The 20104-nt window shown below is 43.9% G+C and overlaps 1 protein-coding gene across 2 annotated transcripts in view; it reads right to left on the bottom strand.

The window, feature by feature from the left end:
* The window catches only part of CLCN4 (chloride voltage-gated channel 4), an 88011-nt gene that overhangs the window by 28680 nt on the left and 39227 nt on the right, over nt 1–20104 (bottom strand). For both annotated transcript variants that reach the window (XM_032285887.1, XM_032285886.1), the window contains exons 6-11: nt 18558–18680; nt 9597–9803; nt 9385–9465; nt 7584–8129; nt 3606–3792; nt 2194–2592 (exon numbers count right to left, since the gene is read on the bottom strand). In XM_032285887.1, the coding sequence (XP_032141778.1) occupies nt 2194–2592; nt 3606–3792; nt 7584–8129; nt 9385–9465; nt 9597–9803; nt 18558–18680 (1543 nt within the window). The remainder of the gene's footprint in view (nt 1–2193; nt 2593–3605; nt 3793–7583; nt 8130–9384; nt 9466–9596; nt 9804–18557; nt 18681–20104) is intronic.

The raw sequence follows: 20104 nt of genomic DNA, 5'->3' as shown, positions 1-20104 counted from the left end.
CATTTTCAGCTTCGTGTGAGCAGTTGCTACAATTTTTAAACATATGTAAGAAAAATTCTTCTTTACCTCACTTACCTTTCTTTTCTGATCCAGACTATCTTGGATCTAACTGTCTACAATCTTTGCTCCCACTTCCTCTAGAAAGTGAAAGTGGCATGGGATAGTGTCTAGCTAAATGCTGTCATATTTCTATACTCATAAAATGGCACAAGATTCCTCAAATATAGGTCATACACCTGTATTTATCCACCAGAATACAGGGGCTTTTCTATTTCCACAGGCCAGAAAAACAGCTTTTTTGATTCCTCAGAGCAAAATACCCCTTGCCTTTGCACAAACCAAGTAAATAGCACCTTCTATATTATTATCAGTCTGATTGAAAGCATACAGGTACTATTTACACCGTGTGGTGCCTCTTCAGACATTCCAAACACAGCTTCTAGGAGAATGCTTGGTTGGTAAGTTTAAATTTCTTCTCTAACCGATTGATGACAATTACTGCTTCCCACTTGATTACAGTAATAGGTTTCAGCAAAATTAGTAAGCTGCGTCTTAGCAGGTGTGCCTGGACCTATACAATAGATAATAGATTCTGTGACATTTATTATCTTAGTTTTAAAATTTCAACCTTTGCTTAAAAGATTCTAGGGAATGAATAAAATTTTTAAAGGCTGCTGATTATAGTACTTTTAAACAAACCCAACCCTACTTAAACAACTCTAAAACACTCATTATTTATAAGGCAATATTTACACAAAGGCACCTACCTACCTGTTAAGCAACAGGACCTGTAGCAAGGAAAAGCATCGCTGAACACTTGCTACGGTGTCTAAAACACAAAATCAATTTTTGCTTTGGGGAAGGTAAAAATGTTTGAGTGTCAAGCTAAAATGGGAGGGAACAGCTCATCTAAACTTATTTTTATAAAGCCTTTGATGAACATGCCTTAAAGATATTTTAAAGCTATTTAACATTGGGAAGAGGTTTTAGAAATCGAAGGGAGGTGCCTTGGAAACAGGAAACAAAGGTCAGGGAGATAAGTAAGCAGTTGCATGGTGGAAATGTGTTCACAGTGGGCTATTCCAACATCAGACCAGGAAAAGTCCCATTGACAAGCTGCAAGAATACTCTGAAAGATGTAGAGTAAAACTGTGGTGTGCACACGGGAGCCATACCATGGGCCTTGGTCTATTATGAGATGCTGGAATGTTGTACAGATCGCAGAGCAAGGATGCTGAGCAGGACGACACATGCATGTGCCATGTGCCCGTGGATGTGCTATGCTGGTCCTTACCCCTGCCACCTTGAGGCCTGGCATGACTCTACCCCTCCAAGGTTCACTGCTCCTCCTTGCCTGCAATCCCAGCAACTCACAACCAGACCTCTGGCTCTCAGCCGCGTCTGTCTTAGGAATTTTCCTACCTCCTGCTTACCCTTCTGATGGAGCCATCCCTAGGCTGATGGGGCCCATGGGCTTACTTCTCTGAGCCGCCTGTCTTTGGAACACCCTGACCTGGGCATCATCCCATACTCTCCTCCCCCAACTCAACAGCCTGGCCCTCAGTGCAGCTGATTGTCATTCAAACACAAGAGGAAAGTAATCTCACAAAATTGGTTCCAGTGATGTCTGCGCATTTACCTGCAAGGGCCTCTAACTGTGGAATCCAACGTCATATCATAAAGTGAAGCAACAGACTTGTGTGGTGGCAAGGGGTGTCAGGGGCAGAGAACTCACAATCTCAGCCAGATGGCTGTTCCACCTGAAAGTCTCTGAGACAGCTCTGCCTGGGCCACTCTAGGCTGTCCTCTCTTCCTTTTCAGCTTTAGCCAACAATTGCTGAAAGGTGGCAGCAGAGCAAGGCCAGGGGGCTGCCTGCAAACATGCAGTCACTTTCTAACCAAGAATGTCTACCCAAGACTTGGGTTTAAAGCCTTTTTCCTCAGAGTGTGACATGTGGACCAGCAACATCAGCATTAATGGAGAACTTGTGAGGGATGTACTCTTGGGTCCCCCCCAAGCTCTGCAGAATCAGAATCTGCTTTTGAGCCAGACCCTTGGGTGACCAGAGACATGTGAAAGCTTGAGAGCCCCTGGCTTAATGCACATAACCTCAAAAATCTTGGATAATGCTAGGGGTACAAAGTATACCATTCAGCTCTTGGCAAAACGTGAGCTTCCCTCTCTTTACTCACTTATTGCGAGAATAAGTTCCCTTCTCTGGGCAAATCCAATGAGGCGCTCGGAGTCTCTGGAGACCACCACAGGGAAGCCATTGTAGTCAGTCTCCTTGATGAGCGTCTCCACATCTTCGACGGTCATGCTGTCCTGGGTGAGCACTGACAGTGGCGGCTCTCCCCGCCGAGGCCGCATGACATCAGTGGCCAGTGTGCGGTGGGTAAATTCATCCTTAACGTCGAGGAAAGGGTACCCATTTAAGTGGATGTGGGCCTCGTAGATGCCTTCTTTCCCAAATGCATCAGCTACCCACTTGCTGGTCACAGCTGCCGCCATCAGGGGCACAATGTATTCCAGACCCCCTGTTAATTCAAACATGATGACCACCAATGACACTGTCATCCTGGTAACTCCACCTGCAACAGAGGGGAGGAGTAAGATTCCAAAGTGCAACCGGGGCAGCTCATAAGGCCATGATTTGGGGAAAATGACCAACAGGCTGTAAATTCCCATCACACCTGTTCTGAGCAGACACTCTCATATGCTTCCTGCACAGGGCCTCTGGAACCCAGGCCAGGCCCTGTCAAATGTGGCTTTGCACTGGGGAGCCAGAAGTCGCATCTCACTGGGGCCTCTGCTCCAGTCAGGGATGTTGTGTTGTGTATTCACCCTGGCCCACACAGCTAGCTTTTTGGTGAGTGGATCCTACATGGACTCTACAAGCTTCTGACTAAGCAAGCATGGTGCTCTTCCAGAACCCCATAAACTAGAAAATCACAGAGATTCTTAAGGATTATAGACAGGATACAGACCCATCTTTGTGACCCTGAATGATTAGGTGGAGAAGAACCTTCTGCTAAACCATGTTTTTAATTTGCAGACGGTCCCAACCTACAATGGTTCAACTTATGACTTTTCAACTTTCCATGGTACAAAAACAACCGGCATTCAGTAGAAACCATGCCTCCAGTACCCAGGCAACCATCTCTTCTCACCTTCAGTATTCAATACATTACAAGAGATGTTCAATTTTATTATAAAATAGGCTTTGTGTTAGATGATTGTGCCTAGCTGTAGGTGAATGTAAGTGTTCTGAACATGTTTAAGGTAGGCTAAGCTAAGCTACAACGTTTAGTAGGTTAGGTGTAGTCAATGCATTTTCAACTTATAATATTTTCAACTCATGATGCCATTGATCAGGACGTAAACCTCATCATAAGTTAAAGGTATCTGTGTGTGTGTGTGCATAGTGAGCAAGATATAAGCCTTGGTGTGTTAAGCCACTATGGTTTAGAGGTTTACTTGTTATAGCTGCACAACCTAGCCTAACCTGAGTAATGAAAATGTTCAAGTCCATGTCTTTCTTCTTGGCAGTCCTCTAAGCCAGATCAGTTCCCCAGTCCCCCTCCCTGCCCAACCGTGGTCGTACCAAGGCAGGCCGCAGCCCCCACCATTGCGTAAAGCCCTGGTGTGACACAGTCTGCACCGGGTCTACACCAGTTCCTGAAGATGATCCAGTCGTGGTGATGGTATGCCAGCTGCTCCACACCAATTCCCACCATCCTGCCTGCTATCGCGCCCACAGCCATGCTGGGGATGAAGAGGCCCGACGGGATCTTGAGGAGACACAGAGAAAAGCGACATGAGAGAAGGAGACTGAGTCCCCGCTTCACAACCCCCAGGAAACACATTCCCCCTTGACAGGCTTGCATTTAGCTTCAGTCTTCAGAGGAGGTGCAACTCTGCAAAATAGGTCAGCTGGGGAAAGGTGGGACGAATGATTTGACCTGCTTAGTCAGTCATATCTACTGCAACTTAGACAGAACGCAATTTTATACTTTGATTCCCTCTCCTTCAAAAGCTGGCTGGGTTTGCCTGCTGTGGATTAAAGAATGATGATCCCCACTGCAAATAACATTGAAAGTGAGCATCTGTCACTTGAAACACCACTTTCTCTCTCCCCTTGCCATGTCATTCAGAATGGCTTTTAAAATTAAATGTCAAGCCACAGCATGAAAATGGAAAAGAAGGACCTGCGACTGCTCCCAGGTAAAATAAAGAAGCTGAATTCATCATTGCAGCCACCCTGATCTTCCAGAAAGCACTTCAATGGCTCCCTGCCCTCTCTAGTAAGTGGTGGCTGAACACCCATCAGAGAGAGCCAAGGGAGGCAATTTCCTCTTCCTAATGCAGTGCATTTTCCAATAAGCATTCTGAATATTTTCAAGCCAGGGTAGGGGCAGCAAACAAATAGAATGCAAACTGAAAGATTTTGGTAGCAGCGTGTTCTCTATTCTCCTGGATGAAAATGCATTTTAGTTTATTTAGTGACCACACGTGTGCTATAGAACATGCCTGACTCCCTGTGTTCACTGAAATAACATGTGACCGCTGACCCTGGGCAGCAGCTGCAATGATGCCCGCCCTAGGTGTTCACCCAGCTGAGGATGGAAGCAGATCTTTAACTTAATTCAAGTGAAGTTTGGATCCTTGTGCCTGTAATTTCTAGAGTTAAAACATTTCTTAGGAAATTGTTCCTTTCTGAGCTTCTCCTTATTCTACGTCATTTATATCCCTGTAACATCAAAGGAGATTTTTCTCAGCAAGCATCATAAAATGTTACCAGCATCTTCCTGAGACACAAAAACAAATCCCTTTGCTAGGAGATGACAGATCAGAGGCAGTCAGCTGTTTAATAAGGTCCACCTGTCCTTGTTCATAAGGCACAAATTCAGGTTTGTATTTGGCCACTACGCACTCAAGTAAATAACTTCTTAGACTTTTTTTTTCTTTTTTCTTTTTTTTTTTTTTTTTTTTGAGACAGAGTATCTGTTGCTCTGTTGCCCAGGCCCATGTGCAGTGGTGTGATCTCAGCTCACTGCAGCCTCCGCCTCCCAAGCTCAAGCAATTCTTGTGCCTCAGCCTCCCGAGTAGCTGGGACCACAGGCACATGTCACCATGCCCAGCTAACTTTTGTATTTTTAGAAGAAATGGGGTATCACTATGTTGGCCAGACTGGTCTTGAACTCCTGACCTCAAGTGATCCACCAACCTCAGTATCCCAAAGTGCTGAGATTACAAGTGTGAGCCAGCGTGCCTGGCCATTAGATATTTTTTTAAAAAGGCAATTCAGGTTGGGTGTGATGGCTCATGCCTATAATCCTAGCACTTTGGAAAGCCAAGGTGGGTGGATCACTTGAGCCTAGGAGTTCCCAATGGGCCTGGACAACATGGCGAGATCCCATCTCTACAAAAAATACAAAAATTAGCTGGGATTGGTGGCGCATGTCTGTAGCCCCAACTACTCAGTGGGCTGAAGCAGGAGGATCACTTGAACCCAGTAGGTCAAGGTTGCAGTGGGCCATGATTGTGCCACTGCACTCCACCCTGGGCAAAAGAGCGAGACCCTATGTCCAAAAAAACAAGAGACAATTCAGGCAGGGAAAAATGGCTCATGTGTGTAATCCTAGCACCTTGGGAGGCCAAACAGGAGGATCACTGGAGCTCAGGAGTTTGAGACCACCCTGGGCAACATAGGGAGACTTGGTCTCTATTTTATATTTTTAATAAAAACAAATAAAATTTAAAAGACAATTCATAGAAATATCACACAGAAAGCAATCATAATGGAACACAAAAGGGGGTTTTGCGGTATGGATCATGTTCTGCTTCTGGTCCTGGGTGCTGGTTACACAAGTGTGCATGTTTTATGAAACCATCAAGCTGTACACTTCTCTATATGAACAATATACTCTAATAAAAGTTTCTTTAAGTAAGCAATGATACCATTATCCATAATAGCCAAAAGGTGGAAACAAATGTCCATCAAAGGATGAATTAATAAACAAAATGTGAGATCTCCGTATCATGGAATACTATTCAGCCATAAAAATGAAGTAGTGGCACACGCTACAATGTGAATGAACCTTGAAAACAAGGTGCTAAATAAAACAAACCAGTCACCAAAGGCCACGTATTGTTTGATGTCATTTATATGAAGTGTCCAAAATAGGCAAATCTAGAGGCGGAACAGATTAGTGGTTACCAGGGGCTGGGGGAGGGAAAAATGGGGAGTAACTGCTAATGGAGGTGGGATTTCCTTTTGGGGGATGAAAATATTCTAAAAGCTAAATAAAGGTGTTGGTTGCACAACATTGTGAATGTACGTAATGTCACTGAACTGTATACTTTAAAATGATCCTTTATGTTTTGTGGATTTTACAATTCAAAAAAAAAAAAAACAATAACAACTTAATTCCAGGTTCCATAAAAGAAAGCTCTTTAGGAGGGGCTTTTAAAGTATTTTAACATAATGATTTTAAACCAATGAAAGAAGAAAGCAGCTGTCTCTTCTCTGGCTTTAGGAACAAGAATAATGGAAGCATGTACTGTTGGGTGTGGTGTGGTGGCTCATGTGATCCCAGTGCTTTGGGAGGCTGAGACAGGAGGATCGCTTGAGCCCAGGAGTTTGGGACCTGCCTGGGCAACACAGAAAGACCCTCATCTGTACAAAAAAATTTAAAAATTCACCAACTGTGGTGGTTCATGCCTATGATCCCAGCTGCTTGGGAGGCTGAGGTGGGAGGATGCCTTGAGCCCATGAGGTTGAGGCTGCCGTGAGCTGTGATCATGCCACTGTATTCCAGCCTGGGCAACAGAAAAGGATGGAGGAGGGAGGGAGGGAGGGAGGGAAGGAAGGAAGGAAGGAAGGAAGGAAGGAAGGAAGGAAGGAAGGAAGGAAGGAAGGAAGGAAGGCAGGCAGGCAGAGAGAGAGAGAGAGAGGAAAAGAAAGAAAGCATATGTTGTCATCCACAGCTCTGCCCTTCAAAGAGGATGTGTGCAAAGAGCCCATCATGCCCAGCCCTACCCAGACAGGGGATGCACTCACTCTGTGCTCCCGTTATACCAGTGTGGTGCTCGCCACAATGTCAGAACTCTGGGTCTGCATCTCTCTCTCCCAGAGCTGTGTGCTCTGCAAAGGCAGCTTCTCTGTTTGGGGATCTGTATCCCTCAGACTCAGCACGATGCCTAAGATGTAGCTGATACTCAGTGCATGTTTACTGAGCCAAACTGAGCCAAACCTGGGCTTTTTCCACCACCTGGCATCGCCTGGCCAGAAGCAGGAAACCTGTGGTTACCACCACCTGTTCTGGGAATGTGTGAAGTGGGTTTGATGCCTAGCTCTGTCTCCCATAGCTGTGGGTCTGATCAAGCCACTTAAGATCTCATAGCCTTAGTTTCCTCACTTCTAAAATAGGAACATCAAGTGCCTGGCACATGAGAACATTCAAGAAAGGCCAGTTCCCCTTTTTCCCATCGCAATTTTATTTTAGAGAATAGGGTGCTGTCCCCAGAAGGACATGAGAAGGACATGGGTCCCACCCCATCTTCCCTCCCTTTCACTTACCTTCATGCCAAAGGTAAATATGGTAACGACTATTTTGAAGATCAGTGCCAGGGCCAGCTGCCACATGGCTGTGTAAACACCGACACCAGCTGGCCGGTCTGGAATGTCATCCACTGGCCGAGTCATGTTGGGGTCGTTGATGTAGTCACAGAGCTGGGAAGACTCAAGGGCCCCACAGTCATTGAACAGCTCAGAAATGAGCTCGCTGGTGCTCTGGCGTGTGTAGGGATTGGGGTAGGCAACGATGGCAGTGATGGCGGTCACCACAATGACCTCCAGCACTGGGTACTTCCCCAGCCTGGTGGTCTTGCGCCTTCTGCACCAGGCAATGTTGCAGCGGATGAAGAGGGTTCCCCATAAGCCCCCGAAGACCCCAAGTAGGATGAAGGGGAAGAGTTCAGCCATGTACCAGGGTGTGTGATATTCCACGTAAAAGAGAACAAGACGGCTATTTCCAAAGGGATTGATCGATCGCAGCGTAAAGGCCGCCACCAGCGCTGCGAAAAATGACCTCCACAAGGTCTTCAGGGGAAAGTAGTAACTGACCTGAGATGAAAAAGTAGAAAATTAGAGACTGGGCGGAGAAAGAGCTGCTCAGAGCCAGGCCCTCTGGTTGACATGAAAGTCACACTCTAAGTCCAAGAGTGGACACATTCACTCCATCAGCCTGGAATTAATATGACCAAAATGTACCAGCAAAGATACTTAGACAAAGTATCTTTGTCTAGAAGTGGAATGGACACTAATCAAGGTGGGTTTGAGCTATATTTTTAAAAGAAATAAAAGTATTTGATCATAATTCTGTTTATGGCACAGAGGCTCCCCTAGAAGCAAATAAGTCTCGGATTGGATTCTACAGACAACAGAGTAGATCAGAGTTTGGAAAACTCTGGGCTGCAAGTCAACTGCAGCCCAGGGAATGCATTTCTATGGCACACGAGTTAAGAATTGTTTTACATTTTTAATTGACTGAAAAAGGGGAAAAAATCTTTTGATTTGAATTATTCAAAAGAATAATAATATTTTGTGACGTGAAAACTATAAAATTCAGATTTCGGTGTCCATAAGGAAACATCTATGGAAATACAGACATGCCCATTTGCGTATGTATTGTTCACAGCTGCTCTCACACTATGATGGCAGAGCTGAACAGCCTCGACAGAAATTGTATGGCCCACAAAACCGAAAACATTTACTACCTGGCCTTTTATGGAAACATTTGCCAACCTCTGGAATAATCCATTTGGGTTACCAAAACCAAAAATGCTTAATTAAGTTGGTTATGAGAAAGAGAGAGGATGCTGTAAATCTTCAAAAAAAAAATCACCTTGGCAATTTTTAAAATAATACTCAAAAACAGGAATTTAACAGTGGTGGCTAGGTGCGGTGGCTCACGCCTGTAATCCTAGCACTTTGGAAGGCCCAGGTGGGTGGATCACCTGAGGTCAGGAGTTCGAGATGAGCCTGACCAATATGGTAAAACCCCGTCTCTACTAAAAATACAAAAATTAGCCAGGCGTGGTGGCATGCGCCTGTAGTCCCAGCTACTCAGGAGGCTGAGACAGGAGAATTGCTTGAACCCAAGAGGTGGAGGTTGTAGTGAGCCGAGATCACACCACTGTACTCTAGCCTGGGCGACAGAGCAAGACTCCATCTCAGAAAAAAAAAAAAAAAAAAAGTGGAAATTGTGGCTTCTTAATTAACTGCAGGAATCTTATCCAATACAGTACTTCTTTTATTCTAACCGTTCAAAGAGCCTTGCTGCTCAAAATCATGAATTCCCTCAGCTGCCCATTCTTACCTCTTCTAGACTGAAAAGCACGCCTCCAATTGGTGCACCAAAGGCAACAGAGACTCCGGCAGCCGCTGCTGCTGAAAGCACCTACAAAACAAGTAGTTCTACATAAGCTTCGAGGCCTTCCATGAAAACAAATGTGCAAACCTGCAGGTCAGACAGCAGGTGGGGGCTTCAAGAAGAAAGTTTTGCCGCAGATGGAAGCTGAGCTGGCTCACCTCTCGCCTCTTGCCCTCATTCTTGCTGTACTTGGAGAAAAGGCTGCTGAAGAAGTTGCCACAGCAACAAGCCACGTGCACTAGCGGCCCTTCCTTCCCAAGGCTCAGGCCAGAGGACACTACCAGCACCAGCGTGACTGTCTTGATTAGCAGGGTCCACTTCCCCAAGTAACCCCTGATGATGAAGCCACTCAAAATAGTCTTTATCTGAAACAGAGGATAGAGAACAAGAGGGAATGAACTATTTCAACCCATGGCTAGGAAAAGAACTGTAATTCCTCTGAGGAACATGTTCAAAGTTTAGATTCACTCAATAGCATGGAACAGAGGCCATTTTCATTTTTGATTTAACTATAATTTTATATTAATTAAAACATAAAAAATTCAATGCATGGTAAATCTTAAGGATTCCTAGAGTACCAAAAGATCCTAAAGAGGACTGAATCAATCATTATCAAGGTCTTGCTTGACTTATGGCATTTTATCCCATTCACACTACCTTTTGTTATGATGAGAAGAGACATATACGTATTGATGTTAACTGTTAACTTTTGACTCTGAAAAATATCCTAGATAAAGAGATGAAGAGCTGGCTGACTAAGTGACAAGGCAAGGAGAGGGAAGTAGTTAAGAATATGGTACCCCCAGCCAGGCACAGTGGCTCACACCTGTAATCCCAGCACTTTGGGAGGCCGAGGTGGGAGGATCACTTGAGCCCAAGAGTTTAAGACCAGCCTGGGTAACACAGAGAGACCCCCATCTCTGCAAAAAAAGTTTTAAAAATTAGCTGAGCATGATGGCATGCACCTGTAGTCCTAGCTACTTGGGAGGCTGAGGTAAAAGAATTGCTTGAGCCCGAGAGGTCAACGCTGTAGTGAGCCATGATCACACCACTACACTCTAGCCTGGGTGATGGAGCAAGATCTTTTTGTTAAAAATACATATATCACCCCAAAATATGCCACTCTGGCAAACTACTGACTATTTTGGGCTAAAAGCACTTGAAAAACAGCAGGTGGAAGATAACCTGACCTTCATTCTGTTTCTTAAAAGCAGGAGATGAAATTCCCATGTGAAAGATGCCCTTCCTATACTAAAAGGAAGCATCATTCCTGTCATCAAGAACAGGAAGTTGAGGCTGAGGGAAATCTGCACAAACCAACCTTGTTAGACTAACCCTCATCCTCCTGGCCATTTCACCCAGCTAACACCCCTAGCCCAGGCCCCTCTGCCTTGTCACACTTTGAAAGATTACTACTTATCGAATTCAGCATGTAAGTGTTCAACCTTAACTTTAACTTCGTCTTTGGATCTTCACTCTTTATGAAGGCTCTCATGTCACGTAAAACTCATATTAAATAAACTTGTATGCTTTTCTCCTGCTAATCTGTCCTATATGTCAATTTAATTCTCAGGCCCAGCTGCAAACCCCTAAAAAATGGTTTGCCCCTACAAAAGCAAAATGTCAATTGAACTTTAGGTCAGGAGTTGACAAATTATAGCCTGTGGTCCAAATCTGGCCAACTGACTATTTTTGTATGAACCACGAGCTAAGAATAATTTTAACATCTTTAAAAGTAGTATGTAAAAAAAAGACTACTAGCCTTCTGGTGAGAATAGTTGCTCCATCTTGCTCCTTGGCCTCCAAGGTTTAATGTATTGACTGTCTTTCTTTTATAAGAAAAGTTTGCCAACCCCTGCTGGAGGCGATGAATTAATGAATATTTACTGTCCAATTCTGTCAACTTTTCAATATGTTTGAAAATATTCTTAATGGTAGAAAACGAAGAAGACACTCAACATTCCAATAACACAGGTTTAGGGGACGTAAAGATGTTTGAATCCATGATGACCCTTTTCTCTTCTGTCAAATCCTACCCTCTTGTATTGTAAAGGACTTTGACTATTGGGAGCATTATCTTGCTGCATTTCCAGAACTCGTGCATTTTGTAAATACCAAATAATAGCTTTATTCCTAAAGGTTCACTTGAGTCTTTGCCTAATGCTTTTAGAATTTAACTGGGTACATATCTCAATGATTAACTTCATACACCAAGATCCTCTCCTCTGCCAAAATGTATTCTTCTGGATATAGAAACATCATCAATGACCAAATTACTTTTCTACCTCCAACCACTACCCCAATTGGGTGAAATGGTGCGAATGTTTACTGCTGAGCTAGCAACTTACAAGCCTGTAATCACAGATTAATTAGACACCAAGTGAGTCAGTCAATGGAATCTGTGGTCAATTTCTGGTCTTCCCATTATGTAATATGTAATGGGACAAGGTTATCTCTTGTCAGTGTCATTTACATAACTTCAAAACACCTCCTTGTGGGCATTGCTCTGCCAAGTTATCAATTTCTCAAATAGCTACCACAGTCATTCTCAACCTTGGCACTCATCAGAGTCACCTGGGGAATTAGAAAACTCTGCAGACTGGCTCTCCCCTCAGAGATTTGGCATAATTGGTCTGAGGTGAATCCAGGATATGAGGATTTTTACAGCCTCCATAGGTGAGTCTAAAATGCAGCCCAAGTAGAGAGCACTGCTTGACTCCTGAAAAGAGCAGCACAATAGAGCATTTAAGGGACAACCCTGAAACACTCATTGTTCTTTCACCAACTCCTTCTACTGAGCATCATGTCACCTTGAGCGATTTGGGGAGGGTCATGAAGAGCGCTCATCCAATAGTGTCTATGTTCCCAAGGGACTTAGTGAGCGCCTTCTAACAGAACATGTTCGAGGTCTACTAGCTATACAGTCAGATGGTGTTTCCTGAACTAGCCTTGAACTCGTGGCTGACAAACTGGTGTTGGTTAGACCCATCCTTAACTAGTGGTAGTTAGCTTAATTGAGCCTCTGCTCTGGGATCTCAGATCCCTTTATTTAAGGGATGTTTTATTATGCCTGCCACAATCCTGCCCTTTTGTGTTGCCTTGAATAAAATTATCTATAATTTTTTGTCAGTTAGTTAATGTGGATTTAGACCCCAGGGTACAGTTTAAAAGCGTAATACCATTTAGAAAATTACAAGCATCTAAATTACCTGAGCCTTTGCCAGCCATGACATATGGTGAATTGAACAATGTAATAGGTATTTTGTAATTCTCTAAAATGATTTTATAAAATTATCATGATCAAATTAGGGACTAAAGAAGACAAATTCATTCCCAGTAGATGGCAAAATCCAATCACTTGCTTTAATTTGAATTCATAAAGTCTGAAGCGAGCAGGGCTTTAATGAGATGTACTGCAGCAGATTTGTGACTTCGTGGTGTTAATCTGAAAATCAGAACTCTTTCCGATAAATAAATATTTGTAAGAGTGTTTGCGTTTTTCAATAAACTGAAACATCGACACAGAGTAAGTTCTGAGAGGGTATGATTTCTCATACAGTTGACATGACAGTGGTTCCACTGACAAAAGGAAGCAAGTAGAAAGAGGACACCCTTAGCCAGCTTTCTCTCAAGTTCCAAGTGCAACAAGCTGTAAGTATTCACTTTTTTTCTTTTTCTTTTCTTTTTTTTTTTTTTTTGAGGCAGGGTCTGGCTCTGTCACCCAGGCTGTAGTACAGTGGCACAATCACAGCTCACTGCAGTCTCAACCTCCTGGGCTCAAGTGATCCTCTCACCTCAGCCCCCAGAGTAGCTGGGACTACAGGCATGTACCACCACGCCTGGCTAATTTTTTTTTTTTTTTTTTTTGAGACAGTCTTGCTCTGTCATCCAGGCTGGAGTGGTGCAGTGGTATGATCGCAGCTCATTGCAATCTCCACCTCCCAGGTTCAAGTGATTCTCATGACTCAACTTCCCAAGTAGCTGAGATTACAGGCATACACCACCATGCCCAACTAATTTTTGTATTTTTATTAGAGACAGGTGTTTTGCTATGTTGGCCAGGCTGGTCTTGAACTTCTGGCCTCAAGGGATCCACCCACCTCGGCCTCCCAAAGTGCTGGGATTACAGGCATGAGCCACTGCTTCCTGCCACTAATTTTATTTGTATTTTTTGTAGAGTTGAGGTCTTACTATGTTGCCCAGACTGGTCTTGAACTCCCGGGCTCGAGCAATCTTCCCACCTGTGCCTCTCAGAGTGCTGGGATTACAGGCAAGTATTCACCTTTAAATGTGCTTTATAGAACTTTTATGGAGAGCATTTATTACATAGAAAGAAAAGCCCTTCTTTAAATTTGCTTTTTTTTTTTTCTTTTTTAGAAACAAGGTGTTGTTCTGTCGTCCAGGCTGGAGTGCAGTGGTGCGATCATAGCTCACTGCAGCCTCGAACTCCTGGCCTCAGGCAATCCTCCCACCTTAGCCTCCCAAGTAGCTGGGATTACAGGCATGAGCCCCCATAACTGGCCTAAACTTGCATTTTTAAAAATGTTTCCAAAGGCATTTTCACTCTAAGTAATAAAAATGTTTTGGAAGCAAATGCTAAGGAGGATGAACAATTTTTTAAATGTGCATAAGTACATCACATTCAAAGTTCGTTCTTACACAGCATGCCATATAGCAGCTTACAGCAGATCACCTCAGACAATGATAAACATATTTTCTAAATAGTATCTTTGCTAGAACGAAGAACAGCTTCATGTCTCAACTGAAGTCAGTTTCCATATTTAGTTGGGTGTTGACTGGGAGGAGATTCTTTTTTACCCATGAATAATTTACTTACATTTACTTTTTACTCTGCCCCTCTCCTCTAAGAACTGGGAAAAATACTGCATTCTTAGGTTAAGAATTTCCAGCTCTACTATAATAACAGGGAAGACCTTGTTATTGCTGAGTCAAACCTCCATTTGGTTTCTGAAACTTCTTTAAAAGACTGTTATGAGCCGGGCACGGTGGCTCACGCCTGTAATCCCAGCACTTTGGGAAGCCAAGGCAGGCAGATCACAAGGTCAGGAGTTCAAAACCAGCCTGGCCAACATAGTGAAATCCCATAGCTACTAAAAATACAAAAATTAGCTGGGTGTTGTGGCAGGCACCTGTAACCCCAGCTACTCAGGAGGCTGAGGCAGGAGAATCACTTGAACCTGGGAGGCAGAGGTTGCAGTGAGCTGAGACCACGCCACTGCACTCCAGCTTGGGTGACAGAGTGAGACTGTCTCAAAAGAAGAAAAAAGATCATTATGAACTATTTTGGAAAGAGAGAAATGAATCTATCATATACTTATATATACTTAAAAGAATATTAATAAAACAAGTACCTATGTGCCCACTACCAAGTTTAGGAAACAGAAGAGTGGCTACCTTGTGTTTTCCTCCCCAGTGGAACCTTCCTCCTTTCCCTCACCACTTCCTGCCACTTCTTCATCTTTCTCTATAGTTTTAGCAGATACATTGTTTCATTTTAGCTGTTTATAGATGCTCTATCAAGCATACTTTATGTATTCTTATGCAACTTGCTTTTTCACTTAACATCACATTTGTTGGCTTTATCCACGTCTATGTATAGCTTGTACTTTTGTAACATAAGAAACAAGGGCTTGGCTAGGTGCAGTGGCTCACACCTGCAATCCCAGCATTTTGGGAGACTAAGGCAGGCAGATCACCTGAGCCCAGGAGTTTGAGACCAGTCTGGGCAACATGGCGAAACCCCACCTTTACAAAAAGTACAAAAATTAGCGGGGCATGATGATGCACACCTATAGTCTCAGCTACTCAGGAGGCTGATGCAGGAGGACTGCCTGAACCTGGGAGTTCAAAGCTGCAGTGAGCTGTGATGGTGCCACTGCACTCCAACCTGGGAAACAGAGTGAGATGAAAGGAAAGGGGAAGGGAAGGGGAAATAAAAAAGAAAGACAGACAAGATGGGAAGCAGAAAGGGGGAAGGGGGAAGGGGAAGGGGAAGAGAAGGGAAGAAGAGTGCCAGGCGCAGTGGCTCACGCCTGTAATCCCAGCATTTAGGGAGGCCGAGGTGGGCGGATCTCCTGAGGTCAGGAGTTCGAGACCAGCCTGACCAACATGGAGAAACCCCATAACTACTAAAAATAGATAATTAGCCAGGCATGGTGGCGCATGCCTGTAATCCCAGCTATGAGGCAGATTTGCTTGAACCCAGGAGGCAGAGGTTGCGGTGAGCTGAGATTGCACCATTGCACTCCAGCATGGGCAACAAGAGTGAAACTCTGTCTCAAAAAAAATAAAAATAAAAAAAGGAAGGAAGGAAGGAAGGGAGGGAGAGAGGAAAAAAAGAGAAGGGAAGAGAAGAGAGAGGGAAGGAAGGAAGGAAGGCAGGCAGGCAGGCAGGCAGGCAGAGGCAGAGGCAGGCAGGCAGGCAGGCAAACGGGCAGGCAGGCAGGCTCAACTCAGTATTTTACCCCTTCTGAGTTCAGCTACCACCAATAAAGATGCCCACTTTGGATGACAACAAAGTCCAGCCAGTACCGCAAAGACAGAACTCATATTTGAACTCCTTGTCTATAAGGACACCGGCTGAGCCATACATCTACAGTTCTTGGAAGGGAGAGATGGGACTGCCCAGCATACCTCTTACTGCTTCTATTTTCTACCAATTCCCCATTGGCCATTTCCTTATTTGGGAAATGCTTGAGTCAAAAATGCTTACTGTTGGGCAGTGGGATCACAAACTGAGATGCTTTTGACATCAAATAAAATAGTTCAGTTATGACACTTGGTTGGAAAATGCAAATTTGCCTCAAGCACTGTGGCTCATGCCTGTAATCGTAGCACCTTGGGAAGCCAAGGCAGGAGGATTGCTTGAGCCCAGAAGTTCAAGACCTGCCTGGACAACATAGAAAAGCCCTACAAAAAATACAAAAATTAGTTGGGCATGGTGGCACACACCTGCAGTGCCAGCTCCACAGGAGGCTGAGGCAGGAGGATCACTTGAGCCCAGGAATTTGAGACCAGCCTGGGCAAAGGAGTGAGACCTCATCTCTATATTAAAAATAATAATAATAATAATAATAATAATAATAAAGAAAAAAGAAACCCAGGCATGGTGGCTCATACCTGTAATCCCAGCACTTTGGGAGGTTGATGTGGATGGATCACATGAGGCTAGGACAACATGGTGAAACCCCATCTCTACTAAAAATACAAAAATCAGCCAGCCATGGTGGTGTACATCTGTAATCCCAGCCACTTGGGAGGCTGAGGCATGAGAATCTCTTAAACCTGGGAAGCAGAGGTTGCAGTGAGCTGAGATCGCACCACTGCACTCCAGCCTGGGCAACAGAGTGAGACTCTGTCTCAAAAAAAAAAAAAGAAAAAGAAAAAAAAAAGAAAAGAAAGAAAAAAGGAAAAATAAAAGAAAAAAGAAAATGCAAATTTGTTCCAATGCTGCTCTTGTTAGGGAGGAATCTGAGCATAATGCAAATTTTATGTCTATTTATGCAGATTTCCTCAGAAGAAATACCAGGTCAATGTAGAAAATTGCACCCAGCCATGTAGGAAAACACAAAACACACGTGAGTGGAACATCTACCAGTTCACACATACACCAGGGTGTCACACCTATCTCTTCCTGCTGTGTCAACTTCCCCTCCGGTTTCAGATAACCTTCCTTATGCCCTTCACAGTAATGCACAAGTCACAGCCCTTCCAACACCCACTTCCACAAGCAAACTTCAAGTTCTTTGCAGACAGTGACATATTTATTGTGCCATTTATATATTTCTTAGCCATTTAATGTGTACAACTGTGCTCCTGTGTTTACTAGGTTCCTCTTTTTGTCATATGTGTCAGTGATGAAGTTTTGTGTATTTGTGCCCCTAATTCATGTTCCCCATAAAGCCCTGTGGTTTCTGTTGCGTGATTTTGCATGACATGATGATATTTAGAAATGCGTATGCTGCATTATAGCAGAGCTGGCTTTGCTGAGAAAATAGGATGGTAATACAGCTTGTTTTCAGGTTCCTGAGGCAATATGTTAACATCAACCATCAAAAATTCAGCATGACATATTAAGACTTCTTTTTTCTATCTTTCCTGAAATAAGACCATGCTGAATTTTGCCTCTGACTGTCTTTTCATGACTGCAGCCCTTTCTGCAAACTGCCTGGACCACCATCATGGTTGGAGGGCCCTCCCAAAGGGTGTGGATTTACTGCCATACTCGGCCCAGAACGACATCATCAAACTCTCTAGCCCACAGCCTGTGGACATTGCTAAGGCACCAACCCGAAGAAGAACTGAACTGCATGGATTACAACGATAATACCAGAACTTTTAAAATTACTTCTGGCTAAAATTTCCACCATCAGGGCTTTTCAGGAATCAGCTCAATTATCATGATTCTGCCCAGTAGGTCCTCGTAGGTGTCAAGTTTGGTCTTGGGCACTCCCCTTGATCAGTGAGGTCACTTCCCTTATACTTTGGTTACATGAAAGTGCTGAAAAGTATTTATAAGAGCTCAAAATTCATGGGGGGACATTCACAGTGAATGTACTGAAGGCAGAATTCAGTTTTTTAAACATTGCTATTAGCTTGCCACCAGAAGAGCAAAACATGGCAAGAGAAGTTTCATCGTCAGTGAACTTTCACAGCAACAAACCTCCACTATTGTGTCTTTCACATTACATCACAGATGCACTGATGAGTTATCATAACACCATGTTTAAGTGTGTGGTTAATGAACTCTGATTCCACAGGCTTTAAGAGTTATGCCTGGTTTACAAAGACAAGGCTTTTATCATCTGAGAAGCAATAGTGCAGAAATCTTGAAGACGGTGTATAAATCCCAAAGTCAGAATGCTGGGTTCAACTCACAGCTTACCAGCTTGGTTACTTTTGAGGCAAGTTACTTAACCTCTCTATGCTTTAGTTTCTGCAACTATCAAATGCAGAATAATAGTACCTACCTCACAGTTTCATTGTGAAGCTTAATGAGTTAGTAGAAGTAAAATGCTTGGAGCTGTGCTTCGCACGACAGTGCTGCAAAAGAATTTGCTGTTCTTATTATTGGCACAAAAAGTTCAGCCAGAACTCACCTCTGGTATGCCAGAGCCACAGGCATATGGTGCAAATACACGCACCAGGGAGACAGCCAGAAATGCAAACAGCAGCGCCCATAGGATGTACATTAAGTAATTCAGAATGTAAGCACTGGCACCCTAGACAACAGACACAAAACAAAAAAGGAAACATTAGCCACAGCAGACCTGAGCAGCAGACCCGAACCCTCCCCATCTGTCTTGGCAACAAAAGCTTTGACAGGATTGGGCAGGTTTGGTCCCTGTCCTGTATAAACCAAAAGGCCAGCGTAGGTTTATCAGCTGTTGCTATTGCTACAGTCAGTACACACAAACAGAGCAGCGGGTGTTTCTCCGGGAGCTGTTTACACACATCTTCTACGAGGGAAGGCTCAGCAGCAATGGCAACCATGGATGATGCTTGGTTTTAATCACCACTTGCATAGAGTTAATCAAAGGTGTAACGTGGAAAATCCTGCCTCCGAGACCCTGGCAGATTAGTTTTGTCTTGTCTGTGGTGACTTGATCTCTCTTAACTTTCATTAAGGCCACACCCAACCACAGCAAGCACCTGCACTGCCAATGAATACGGGTCGGGCCTGCATTTTAGAATACCGCTGCTCAAGGTGGGGTGCATGGTCCAGCTGCATCAGCTTCCCCTGGGAGCTTATGAGACATGCAGACTGTCAGGCCTCACCCCAGAACTCCTGAACCAGACACCAGACACTCCTGGCTGGGGCCCAGATAAATGTGTTTTAACAAGCCCTCCAGGAGGTTCTATGTGCACTAACATTTGAGAGGCGCTATCAGAGGAGAAAAACATGATCATTTTCAGAATAATTCATTGAACCATTTCTTCCAAATTATCTGATGTGTGGAGAATGTCTTCTGAAACAAACATACAGTCTGAGGTCCTATGCGGGAAGGGCCTGGTCTGCTGGGTAGAGACCACACTTCTCTAGGCTCAGCTTCTTGCCACCATCTGGATTACTTAAGTAAGGGGGGGCAGGAAAGCAAGGTCACCTACAAATCAGACTATGGACAGCCACATGTGTGCCTATTAAATGCAAAAACATGTTCCAAGAGACTGCTCTGGCCTTTATAAGCACATATATTCACACCCTATGTGGTGAGAAATCGGACTAAGAAATACCTTTCACCCGCTTAAATATGTACTTTTTGGAGGCTAAAAATAACTCTCACTCTTACTAAAGGTAATTCTTCGAATCAAAGTATAAATCTTAAAAACAGTTGAAAAGATGGATGGCTGTATTTCCCAAAACACGCATTGCAAGTAGGAGAGTAGAAATAAAATATGGCATACGGCCAATTCTGTCTGCCCGCTCCCATCAACCCAAGTACAGAATTTCTTTTTGGAAGTAATGGAGACCACTGAGAACGTGTGAGATTTCAAGATCCCTGTCTACTTCTGAGATTTGAAGGAATTAATTTTCAATTCCACTGAGAAAGAGGTTTAGCAAAAATGGCAAAGTGCATTCCAAATGTCTTCAGCTGTGGTAAGTCAGTCAGGCAAAAAAAAAAAAAAGCAAAACCTCTTTAAAAAG

Source organism: Sapajus apella, unplaced genomic scaffold (assembly GCF_009761245.1).
Source record: "Sapajus apella isolate SASKATOON/1434 unplaced genomic scaffold, GSC_monkey_1.0 scaffold17, whole genome shotgun sequence".
NCBI classification, from domain to species: domain Eukaryota; kingdom Metazoa; phylum Chordata; class Mammalia; order Primates; family Cebidae; genus Sapajus; species Sapajus apella.
This window is presented reverse-complemented; position numbering and strand designations above follow the sequence as displayed.